Raw genomic sequence first — 12,610 nt, forward strand, 5'->3', positions numbered from 1 at the left:
ACCACATATATTAATGGCCAATGGGAGAAGGACCGCTAATATCAATGGTCAATGGGAGAAGGACCGCTCATATTAATGGCCAATTGGAGAAGAACCACTTATATTAATAGCCAATGGGAGAAGGACCACTTATATTAAAGGTAAGTAGGAGAAGGACCACATATATTAATGGCCAATTGGAGAAGAACCACTTATATTAATAGCCAATGGGAGAAGGACCACTTATATTAAAGGTAAGTAAGAGAAGGACCACGTATATTTATGGCCAGTGGGAGAAGGACCGCTTATATTAATGGTAAGTAGAAGGACCACATATATTAATGGCCAATGGGAGAAGGACCGCTTATATTAATGGCCAGTGGGAGAAGGACACTCTTGTTGGCTAGTGGGACAACTTTCCCCCCCTTACCCACAACTATGTTGATTAATTGATATCAGTGGTTACTGGAAGTTACACAATTCTCCATTACTCAAGGATACTCTAATAACCTAAGGGTTCACAAAACTTTGGTTGAGAAACCCCACTTTAAACATTTTTCTTTTGGCACACTAATCCAGAAGAAGTAAAAAAAAAAACCTCTGCAATAGAAATACAAAGAATTGGGTCCAGGATAATGACCATCTAACTGGGGGAGTGCAGATGGTCAAAGTATCCCCGAAGCCTAGAGAGCACTATTTGGAACATCACCATTATGACTTAATAGGTTCCTTACCACACAATCCATTAAAAGGAGAACCTCAGCACCATCCCTCCACAGTAGATGTTTTTTTCCAAACACAAGTGGGTCCAAGAGGATGGCCATTTACCCCCCAAAGCACAGAGAGCAATTTAACGTTAAAAGATCTCAGTGGAACAAGATAAGTTCTCCACCCAGAATGACCCAGGTTGCCAAACTCTCAAGTACAAGGTAACTTAACTGATGTGTGTATAAACTTTATCAGCCAATAAAGATTGTCAACGTTTGAGCCCACTGAGTTTCTGACTTATTTCTATCAATGTTGAGGGACTACACAAATTCCAGTCATGAATACCGGTTTTTGGCCTTGGACAGTATCATCAGCAGTAGAACTTGGGAATTATATTCAGTGATCTTTTGCCAAAAGATGTCAGCCAACACACAAGTGGAACGGGACCTTCTGGATTCTCACTAATAAAGCCCCAATGGATGAATCTCTATGAACTGGTCACAATCCAATCAATCATCTATGAATTACGGTTTATTTGTAAAAACAAAAACCCCAAAAAACCAAAACAATACTAAGAACAGAATAAGTGTAGAACTTTACGATTTATTTTAGAAAATCGGAAAACTGATTAACATACAATAAAGCTAAGACTGAATTTAAATCAAATCTTGTATATCCGAAATAAAAATCTACATCACATTTATTATACATTCTCAGGACCAATGAAAATCCAGCTTCTTCAGTAAAGAAAATAAAAAAAAACAAAAATAAACACTGTTGTGCAGCAGCTGACAGCAACTTATTAAAAGGTTAAAATGGTAAAATAAATCTTGACTGGATTGAATGTTCCGCCATTTTCTTGATTGCCATTGCTTTTTTCGGCTCTTTTATTGGTAGGAATGTCCATGTATTGTCAGGATATCAAGGGTTTTACCCATCTTTTATGCCCACCTCCATCTTACAGTTCCAGTGCATTGCAGGGTATTTCCAGAGTTGCCAGTGTGTTGCCACGTTTGCCCATGTATACTCAGCTTAGTGCGGTTGTCTATCATTAAGTCCCACCAAGTCTAGAATGATCAAACCACACCCTACTTTGTAGCATGCAGTCACATTACTTGGGTCTATCCTCATCCTAGAGCAGCCTTTCTCAACCTTACCAACACAGAGGAACCCTTGAAATAACTTTCCGGTCTCAGGAAACTATATCCACAACTCATGATGCCTTGGTCAGTGGGAAGAATGCTCCTTACACTTGTGGTCATTGGGAAGAATTACCCCCTTACGGAAAGCTAAAAGGATCAATGGTGTCAGTGGGAACTTACATGAGAGGCAGAAATTGCTTGAGGAACCCCTTGCAACCTTTGGAGGAACCCTACTTGAGAAACCCTGCCCTAGAGGCAGAAATTGCTCAAGGAACCCCTAGCAACCTTTGAAGGAACCCTACTTGAAAAACGCTGCTCTAAAGGCAGAAATTGCCCAAGGAACCCCTAGCAACCTTTGGAGGAACCCTACTTGAGAAAACCTGCCCTAGAGGAAGAAAATACCCAAGGAACCCCGAGCAACCTTTGGAGGAACCCTACTTGAGAAACGCTGCCCTAGAGGTAGAAAGTGCTCAAGGAACCCCTAGCAACCTTTGGAGGAATCCTACTTGAGAAACCCTGCGCTAGAGGCAGAAATTGCCCAAGGAACCCCTAGCAACCTTTGGAGGAATCCTACTTGAGAAACCCTGCGCTAGAGGCAGAAATTGCCCAAGGAACCCCTAGGAACCTTTGGAGGAACCCTACTTGAGAACCGCTGCCCTAGAGGCAGAAATTGCTCGAGGAACCCCTAGCAACCTTTGGAGGAACCTTACTTGAGAAACGCTGCCCTAGAGGCAGAAATTGCCCAAGGAACCCCTAGCAGCCTTTGGAGGAACCCTACTTGAGAAACCCTGCCCTAGAGGCAGAAATTGCTCGAGGAACCCCTAGCAACCTTTGGAGAAGCCTTACTTGAGAAACCCTGCCCTAGAGGCAAAAATTGCTCAAGGAACCCCTAGCAACCTTTAGAGGAACCCTACTTGAGAAACGCTGCCCTAGAGGCAGAAATTGCTTGAGGAACACCTAGCAACCTTTTAAGGAACCCTACTTGAGAAATCCTGCCCTAGAGGCAGAAATTGCTCAAAGGAACCTTTGGAGGAACTCTACTTGAGAAACGCTGCCCTAGAGGCAGAAATTGCTCAAGGAACCCCCTAGCAGCCTTTGGAGGAACCCTACTTGAGAAATGCTGCCCTAGAGGCAGAAATTACTCAAGGAACCCCTAGCAACCTTTGGAGGAACCCAACTTGAGAAACCCTGCCCTAGAGGATCTGAGGTTCGTGGGACTACAAACGTTCTCTGGTCTACTTCTATCTCCAGAATTCTCTGGTCTACATGGGGGCACCTCAATGTTGGCAGGAAGAGAGACAAGAACAGTAGTAGACAGACTCACCATAAAAAAAAAATGCCAGCAGGAAACTCAGTCCAATGGACTCCACCTTTAGTTAAAATGTCACATATGAATAAAGTGGAAGTAGACTTCCAATGGACACTGGACTGTTAAATGCCCCCTCTCCCCCCCTACATTTGTCAATGGAATCCTCAGGTATGTGTTCTCTGATGTTCAATTAAATGTCCTTCAGGAGTAAAGCATTTCCTGCACTCTAAACATCTAAAGGGCTCCTTCCCTGGTGTCCAACAAGGCTTTCTTACCAAGCGCAATGTTTCCCGCGGTCTGAACATGGAAAAGGGTGTTAGCCTGCATGAACTTTTTGGTATTTAAAGTCTTTTTTTTGCGGAATGAAACACGGACTGAACAGTTCCATCGGTTAAATGTCCCCCTAGGTCTGTCAATCCAATCATCAGGTCTGTGTTCTCGCATGTCTAATTAGATGTCCTTCAGGAGTAAAATATTTCCCATACTCTGAACAGAGCTCCTTCCCTGGTGTCCAACAAGGCATTCTTTCCAAGTAAAGGGTTTCTCTTAGTCTTGAAACATGCCGGCGCCGGGGGACCCAGGATCTGGCCCGGGTAAGGACGGTGCTGGATCCTTGGACAGGTCAGTGTCCTTTTATTACAAGTCAGTAGCTACCCCACATGGAAGAAAAATATATTTGAAATATATTTTAAAAATATTCTTCCCAAATATATTGATATATATTTGAAACGCTACAATTTTGGCCGTATTCAATATATTTCCGTAAAAGAAAATAATTATATACACACACACACACACACACACATATATATATACACACACACACACACACACACACACACACACACACACATATATATATACACACACACACACATATATACACTGCATGTTGAAATACGTTTTTTATATATTACAAAATATATAAAAAATATTTTTAAAAATATATATTTTTTAAATATATTCCAGATTTTTTTTTACATATAAAAAAAGTCATTTTAACCTATATTTTTACATATATTTGTAAATTTTAAAAATGTAGATTTGTATTTTTAAAGACATACATTTTAAATGTATTTTAAAAAATATTTTTCATATATTTTGCAATAAACACGCATTTCAACATACAGTATATATATATATTGAATATGGCCAAAATTATAGCATTTCAAATATATGTCAATATATTTGGGAAAAATATTTTTAAAATATATTTCAAATATATGTTTCTTCCATGTGGGACAGGATTTGTAGCTGCTGACTTTTCATTTTAAAAACCCTCACCCTTGTGCCGCCTCTGGTGTATAAAATCCATGCATGAGTCCCTTTCTTTCGATCAACCAGCGGGTCGAACGAAAAAAAAACAAACAAACCGACTCGATTCTCCCATCCAAACACTCGATGTGGATGAGGGAATCCTCCAGCTGTTCCAATTGTGACAGTGGGGAGACTTCCCCGCCATCAGAATACACTCATCAGCACCGCCGGCTACAGTTGGCGGCGCTGATCATGTGGATGTTCTCCAGCAGGCTGGTAGTACAGAAGTCAATCGACCAGCTTGCCCATGCATGGATCCAAATACAACAGGTTCCTGCTGAACCGACCGTATTTTCAATCCATGCCTGGCCGCCTTAGGTAAGTGTTTCATAAAGGAACATTTCCCACACTCTGAAAATGAATACGGAATTATCTGGAGTGCTATAAGTTTACTTTTGTGAATGAAACATTTCCCACACTTTGGATGAATGGAACATTTCCCACACTTTGGACATAAATAAGGATGCTCACTTGTGTGGCTTCTCTGATGTATAAGATGTCTTTACTGATGAATGAAACATTTTCCACACTCAAAACATAAAAAAGGTTGGTAACCAGTGTCAATTTTTTTTTTTGTGTGGAACAAGGCTTCTTTCCTAACTGGAACATTTCCCGCACTCTGAACACTATAAGGGGCGCTGAGCTTTGTGAGCTTCCTGATGTTTAAGAAGTTCTTTTACCCGAACAAAAAATTCCCCACATTCTAAACATGAAAAGGGCGTGTGTTTTTTTTGGTGTTTAAGAAGATTTCTTTTGTCGGTGAAACTTTGCCCGCACTCTAAACATATAAAAGGCCGCACGCCGGCATGGCTTCTCTGATGTCTGCGAAGGTTTGATTTCTGAGAGAAACATCTCCCGCACTCTAGGCATGAATACGGACGCTCGCCCGTGTGAATTCTCTGGTGGCTAATTAATTGTTGTTTCATAGGGAAACATTTCTCGCAATCTGAACACGGAAAAGGCAGCACACCCATGTGAATTTTCTGGTGGATGAGAAGGCCTCCTTTTTGAATGAAACGTTTCCCGCACTCTGCACATGAATAAGGTCTGTCACCTGTGTGAGTTCCTTGATGTTTAGGAACGCCTTTGTTTTTAGTGAAGGATTTCCCGCGCGCCGGAGGGGACAACAAACTCTCTCCCGTTTGAAGTCCTCTGTGGCTGAAGGAAGATTTCTTGGGATTACTTGGAGATAACATCAGTATTCCCTCGGAGATATTCCGGGAATAGCATCCACCTGTTGGAAAAACAATTTTTTACTTTTTGTTTTTAAATATTCTTCATGCCTTACATTTAGAAATCTTGTGTTCTGATCTAGAATGGTCACGTTTTACAGAGCTCCCTCACGGAACCGGGTGCAATCATAACATAGAAGCATCAACACGAGCCAGAGGAAGGTGAGAATACAACCAAACCATACAGGAGAACCATGGCTGGGCTTTGATGGCATCGATCTGGTGAAGACTAGAGAAGGACCTTCCTCCACCTCATTTTGTGGAAACATGAAGGGTTTGTGCTTTGATGGCATTGATCTGGTGAAGACTAGAGAAGGACCTTCCTCCACCTCATTTTGTGGAAACATGAAGGGTTTGTGCTTTGATGGCATTGATCTGGTGAAGACTAGAGAAGGACCTTCCTCCATCTCATTTTGTGGAAACATGTTGTGTTTGTGCTTTGATGGCATTGATCTGGTGAAGACTAGAGAAGGACCGTTCTCCACCTCATTTCTTGGAAACATGATGGTGTACCAAAGTGATGGTCAAATTACTAGGTATAGGGGGCTTTGATGGCATTGATCTGGTGAAGAACAGAACAGAAACTTCCTCCTCCTCATTTCTTGGAAACATGTTGTGTTTGTGCTTTGATGGCATTGATCTGGTGAAGAATAGAGAAGGACCTTCCTCCACATCATTTCTTGGAAATATGATGGTGTACCAAAGTGATGGTCAAATTACTAGGTATAGGGGGCCTCAAGTGTGATGATATCATAATATAAATACAAGTCAAGGAAAGGATATAATACAACCAAACCATACAGGAGAACCATGTCTTTGCTTTGATTACATTGATCTGGTGAAGACTAGAGAAGGACCTTCCTCCACCTCATTTTGTGGAAACATGTCGCGTTTGTGCTTTGATGGCATTGATCTGGTGAAGAACAGAGAAGAACCTTCCTCCACCTCATTTCGTGGAAACATGATGGTGTACCAAAGTGATGGTCAACGTCCTAGGTATAAGGGGCCTCATGTGTGATGATATCATAATATAAATACAAGCCAAGGAAAGGATATAACACAACCAAACCATACAGGAGATCCATGTCTGTGCTTTGATGGCATTGATCTGGTGAAGACTGGAGAAGGACCTTCCTCCACCTCATTCCTTGGAATCTTGACAACAGAGATGGTCAACTTGATGGATATTTGGGGCCTCAGTAGGCCCCTGACAACACCAAAGGGTCACATGTAATATTTAGTAAAAACAATTCGGATACTCACCCACCCAGTAGATCCAGTGTTCACCAACAGAGATCCTCTTCTTGTCTGTGACGTCTTCAAAAGGCTGCTGGCTGTTCCAGGTTCAGCCAGTACGCCTCCTGATGATGCACCGCTATTCCCACCCCCTCCATCTTTACTGAACGAAAGGCTTTGCCTCCTGGAATATGTGATGTGCAGCAAAAGGCGGCTCTACGGTAGGACAGCAGCAGCACAGGGGACACAAAAAAAGTGTTTAAAGGGGCAGACCCTACTCACCACTCCATATGGCCACCATCATAGAAAAGGAGACAAGGTAACCTCACCTTACCCAGTTTGGAAGGGTATAACCCTAGGGGTCTTGAAGAACTGAATCACACCAGTGTGGTTCGCCACGGCCATACGCCCAAGAGAAGTGCCAAAGACAGAATCCATTGCCAGCAGCAACTTTACACATCTTCCATCTCTGGTAGGGTCCAAGTACCCCTAAGGGTCTTCAAGGACTGAATCACACTACTGTGGATTGCTATTTAGCATGCATTGAACTATGTGCCCAAGAAAAGCGCCAAAAACAGAATCCATTGCCAGCAGCAACTTTACACATCTTCCATCTCTTGTAGGGTCCAAGTACCCCTAAGGGTCTTCAAGGACTGAATCACACTACTGTGGATCGCTATTTAGCATGCATTGAACTATGTGCCCAAGAGAAGCGCCAAAAACAGAATCCATTGCCAGCAGTGACTTTACAGGCTGGTCCCACATCTTCCATCTCTGGTAGGGTCCAAGTACCCCTAAGGGGTCTTCAAGGACTGAGTCACACCAGTGTGGATCGCCGATTGTTACCCGTTTCTGCATTTAGTGTTTATGACTTACTTGTGTCTATAAGCAGAGAAGATTCCTCCGGTTTACTTTCCATAGTCCTCTCCTCCTCCATAGACTGCTGCTCTCCACTCACCAACGTCTCGTCTTCTTCCACTTTAATCCTGATGCCTTTCAGTTCTTCACTCTAAACCCCCCAAAGATGATGGAACAGATTTGTAAAAGGAGGAGCAAAAGATGACATAGAAGCAGGGCTTTTTTGCAGTGGTAACGTGGGGGAACGCAGTTCCGGCACCTGCATCACTGAAGGATTTATTGTTATAGCATACCCATGTTCCACACCATGCGTGTAGTCTGCTAGTTGCTCCGCTTCGGTCTTGACACCTCTCACCTTCCTGCTGCTCCACACTGCACACCACATGTGACATCTACACCAGACACTCCCTGAATATATACACATGAACCGGAAGTGACTGCTGATGATGCTGATGCTTGTTGGTTTCCCAGTGCATCCTGGGCAGAGGCGTCCCTAGGGTTGGTGTCACCCGGTGCGGTAACACTTGGTGACACCCCCTCCGACGATCCCCGCAGAATGGATCGGATCTGCAGATTGAGCATAATGGATCGGACTCCGATCCATTATGCTCAATCCACAGATCCGATCCATCCTGCAGGGATTGTCGGCTTGCTTTACAACTTACCTTTTCGTAGAGCGGGTCCGGTGTCACCCCGTATAGGTTGCATGCTGACGATCCCCGCAGGATGGATCGGATCTACGGATTGAGCATAATTGATCGGAGTCCGATCCATTATGCGCCCCAGTCTGCAGATCCCATCCATCCTGCGGGGATCGTCGGCTTGCTTTACAACTTACCTTTTCGTGGCACGGGTCCGGTGTCACCCCGTGCGGTCGGTGTCCCCCGATTGGCCAATCAGTGATCACATGACCTCGCACAGAGCTCCCGTCCGATGATCGGTGTTCCACTGTGTCCAGAGGACACAGCAGGCACCGGATCGCAGTGCTGCGCGCTCCCAGGGAGCGCGCACAAGCAGGGTGCGGGGAGGCTGTTTATAAACGGTCACCCGACCCTGCACTGCCACCGTCCGGCCATTTATATACATAGGCCGGACGGGAGGTTGTTAAAAAAAAAAAAGGTCCAATGCCACATTTTGAAGCAAGTGTACACGAGCCCGTAGAGGCGGAGTTATACAGCGGGCTGACTTAATGTTTTTTCGTCTAACAGTGTCCAGTGTAGCAGCTGCATAACCCAATTGTTTATGAATTATACAGTTCCTGTGTCCCTCAATGGACCCCAAGAAAAAGGTTTTACAGTAAGTACAAAAATCTAAATTTATTTTAGGTCTACATGCCCAACCTCACCTACCTGATGATGGTGAAGGGTGGTGCGATCCTCCTGTGTGGAATCCTGGGACAACAGAGGACGGGGAAGTCTCTTTGTTGGCTTTTTCTTACTGGATCCATCTGTAGGAAACACACACACTGACTGAATCCATTGTTTCTATGTGTTTATCAGATGATGGGGGATCTAGGTGGACCCTCCGAACTGCTCTCTCCTTTACAATAAAGTTTCCTCTTACCCGGTGATGTGAGGGGCGGCTGATTGTCCGTGGAGACAGAGACTGCGACATCCGGACACCTTATAGGGACCTGACACACACAATGATACAGTCACCATCCAGACACATCCCTTGTCTGTTACTGGAGAATGTCCCAGAATTCCCGGCACCGCTCACCTCTCCTGTCAGCAGCTCAATAATGACTTTAGTGGCACTTAGAATATTTGCCTTTCTCTTGGGTGTCAAGCAGCGAAGTGGAGATGCTGTGAAGGATACCTGAGTAAACTGAGAAAATAATTACTAAAGACTTCCCAGAATCCTCCTCACCTCTCCGATCAGGTCTGTGTTTTATTAATAGAGAGAAGAGTGATGTCATGTGACCTCCCAGAATCCTCCTCACCTCTCTGGTCAGGTCTGTGTTTTATTAATAGAGATAAGAGTGATGTCATGTGACCTCCCAGAATCCTCCTCACCTCTCCGGTCAGGTCTGGGTTTTATAAATAGAGATAAGAGTGATGTCATGTGACCTCCCAGAATCCTCCTCACCTCCCCGGTCAGGTCTGTGTTTTATTAATAGAGATAAGAGTGATGTCATGTGATCTCCCAGAATCCACCTCACCTCTCCGGTCAGCAGGTAGGTGATCTCCATGGTGAGCTTCAATATCCTCTCAGCCACTTGACTTTGGTTATCCATCCTTATCAATTTGGTCGTGTAACTTAAACAAGACTCTCCTCTCTGTCAATGAATAATAAACAGATATTAGGACTATACTGGAATGAAGATGTTTCCACTCCATAGTTCTCATAGATATCTCTCAGACCTCTCGCTGTAGTATAATACAGGCCTCATACTTCGAGGATCTAAAAGTAAACTAGAGATTGCCTATTGAGTGCAACTCCAACTAAAACATGTTTTAGGTTTTAATAGAAGGGTTAGCTCAGGCATGTCAACCAAGTTGACCCTCCAACTCCTACTCTACGGACCTCGGTGATTTAAGATGAACAAATAAATGAATGAATGCTCTCCCAGATATTCTCTGGTTGATATTACACCTATGTAATGTATCAATTTTGCATCTACATACTAAAAAAACTGTTCAATGGCCCCTTTTTCTGGGATTAAAAATTGTAAGTAGTAAAATATATTACTCGAATTAGGCAGGTGCACCCCATAGTAGACATAATGGGGCTCCTTGAAGATTGGGTCCTCTCAATTCAACTCTTCTGAGTTTGACCATCTGTTGAGTGTCCCGTCCTATTAGGGTGTGACCCATTCATGTGAATGAGACCACACTGCAACCGCAGACAATGTGCGAGGTTGAGGCGCAGCTGTTCATTATTTAGGTGGTTAAAATGAGGTACTGTTTGTTACGTCTCCAGTTGTACTTGAACCCAACCTGCCAACTGTCTGAGCTGACACAGAGCGACACTTTTTTAGTAACGGTGAATGAAAGGTTTAGTGTAGTGCAACACTTGGGGTAGCTAAATAGTAAAATTTTTATGGAGAACTACACATCAGACCAAAGAGAGGGACAGCGGAGGAGGAATGAAGTCTGATTCCAAATGAGGGAAGGTTGGGAGCGGAGCCTGAACTGCTATTCAGTCTACTTCCTCTGCATCTCCAACTAAAGAGATGCCCTTGTGTCATCACCAGTGAGGAGCTCAGACAAGTCCAAAGCCAGCTAAGCTCTCACGCTGGGAAGATTTCAAAGCCAACAGGCAATCATAGTCTGATAAATAGCTCTTTATTTAGGATGTATCCGGTCTATAAACCAGAGGCTATGGATGGACGGTTGGATAAATGGTTCTATATTTAGGACGTATCCGGTCTATAAACCAGAGGTTCTGGATGGACGGTTGGATAAATGGTTCTATATTTAGGATGTATCCGGTCTATAAACCAGAGGCTCTGGATGGACGGTTGGATAAATGGTTCTATATTTAGGACGTATCCGGTCTATAAACCAGAGGCTCTGGATGGACGGTTGGATAAATGGCTCTATATTTAGGATGTATGTGGTCTATAAACCAGAGGCTCTGGATGGACGGTTGGATAAATGGTTCTATATTTAGGATGTATCCGGTCTATAAACCAGAGGCTCTGGATGGACGGTTGGATAAATGGCTCTATATTTAGGACTTATCCGGTCTATAAACCAGAGGCTCTGGATGGACGGTTGGATAAATGGCTCTGTATTTAGGACGTATCCGGTCTATAAACCAGAGGCTCTAGATGGACGGTTGGATAAATGGTTCTATATTTAGGATGTATCCGGTCTATAAATCAGAGGCTCCGGATGGACGGTTGGATAAATGGTTCTATATTTAGGATGTATCCGGTCTATAAACCAGAGGCTCTGGATGGACGGTTGGATAAATGGCTATATTTAGGACGTATCCGGTCTATAAACCAGAGGCTCTGGATGGACGGTTGGATAAATGGCTATATTTAGGACGTATCCGGTCTATAAACCAGAGGCTCTGGATGGACGGTTGGATAAATGGCTATATTTAGGACGTATCCGGTCTATAAACCAGAGGCTCTGGATGGACGGTTGGATAAATGGCTCTATATTTAGGACGTATCCGGTCTATAAAGCAGAGGCTCCGGATGGACGGTTGGATAAATGGCTATATTTAGGACGTATCCGGTCTATAAACCAGAGGCTCTGGATGGACGGTTGGATAAATGGCTCTATATTTAGGACGTATCCGGTCTATAAAGCAGAGGCTCCGGATGGACGGTTGTATAAATGGTTCTATATTTAGGACGTATCCGGTCTGTAAACCAGAGGCTCTGGATGGACGGTTGGATAAATGGTTCTACAGAAGAAAAAAGACGTCATGGTGACAATGGAGTTAGAGGACGGACACGACGAGAGGGTTACTGGGTGTAAACAGAAAATAAGATCTTCCTACCTTCTCTTCTGCCAGTTCCAACAATGACTCCTCTCTACTTCCTCACATCTGACCTCTTACCCGGAACTTCCTGTCTGCCTCTTACATCACTTCCTGTGCCTCCCTGACCCCACTTCCTGTCCTTATTAAACGTCACTTTTTTTTTTTTTGCCACCTGTTTCTTTGTGTTCATTTCACCAACGATCAACAGAAACGCAATTTTTAAAATGTTCTACACCAATAAACTAATGGCCGCCCCTTGGAGTATTCGTCTTTATTCGATTCCACAATTTGAAAAGTTGTTTTGTAAAAACGAAAGAAATTCTCAACTAAGCCCCCCTCGTTGATCCAGCAATCTACACTGGAGTCTTGGCTATCCCAGGGCCCCC

The 12,610-nt window shown here is 43.7% G+C and overlaps 1 protein-coding gene across 2 annotated transcripts; it reads right to left on the reverse strand.

Annotated features, from left to right (window-relative positions):
* Positions 1–4,935: 4,935 nt before the first annotated feature.
* On the reverse strand, positions 4,936–12,296 carry LOC149453288 (uncharacterized). 2 transcript variants are annotated; one of them, XM_089688529.1, is made up of 7 exons: positions 12,243–12,296; positions 9,943–10,059; positions 9,501–9,599; positions 9,345–9,414; positions 9,131–9,228; positions 7,800–7,932; positions 4,936–5,689 (listed from the first exon to the last, which is right to left on the reverse strand). In XM_089688529.1, exons 2-7 carry the CDS (start codon positions 10,015–10,017, stop codon positions 5,082–5,084), a joined length of 1,083 nt encoding a protein of 360 aa, XP_089544655.1. In that variant the 5' UTR covers positions 10,018–10,059; positions 12,243–12,296; the 3' UTR covers positions 4,936–5,081. The 2 variants fall into 2 exon arrangements, with proteins under 2 accessions (XP_089544655.1, XP_089544654.1); XM_089688528.1 differs by having other exon boundaries at positions 9,501–9,608.
* Positions 12,297–12,610: the final 314 nt, after the last annotated feature.

Source organism: Staurois parvus, unplaced genomic scaffold, assembly GCF_062004578.1.
Source record: "Staurois parvus isolate SC_StPar_1 unplaced genomic scaffold, SC_StPar_1.0 ptg000449l, whole genome shotgun sequence".
NCBI lineage: Eukaryota > Metazoa > Chordata > Amphibia > Anura > Ranidae > Staurois > Staurois parvus.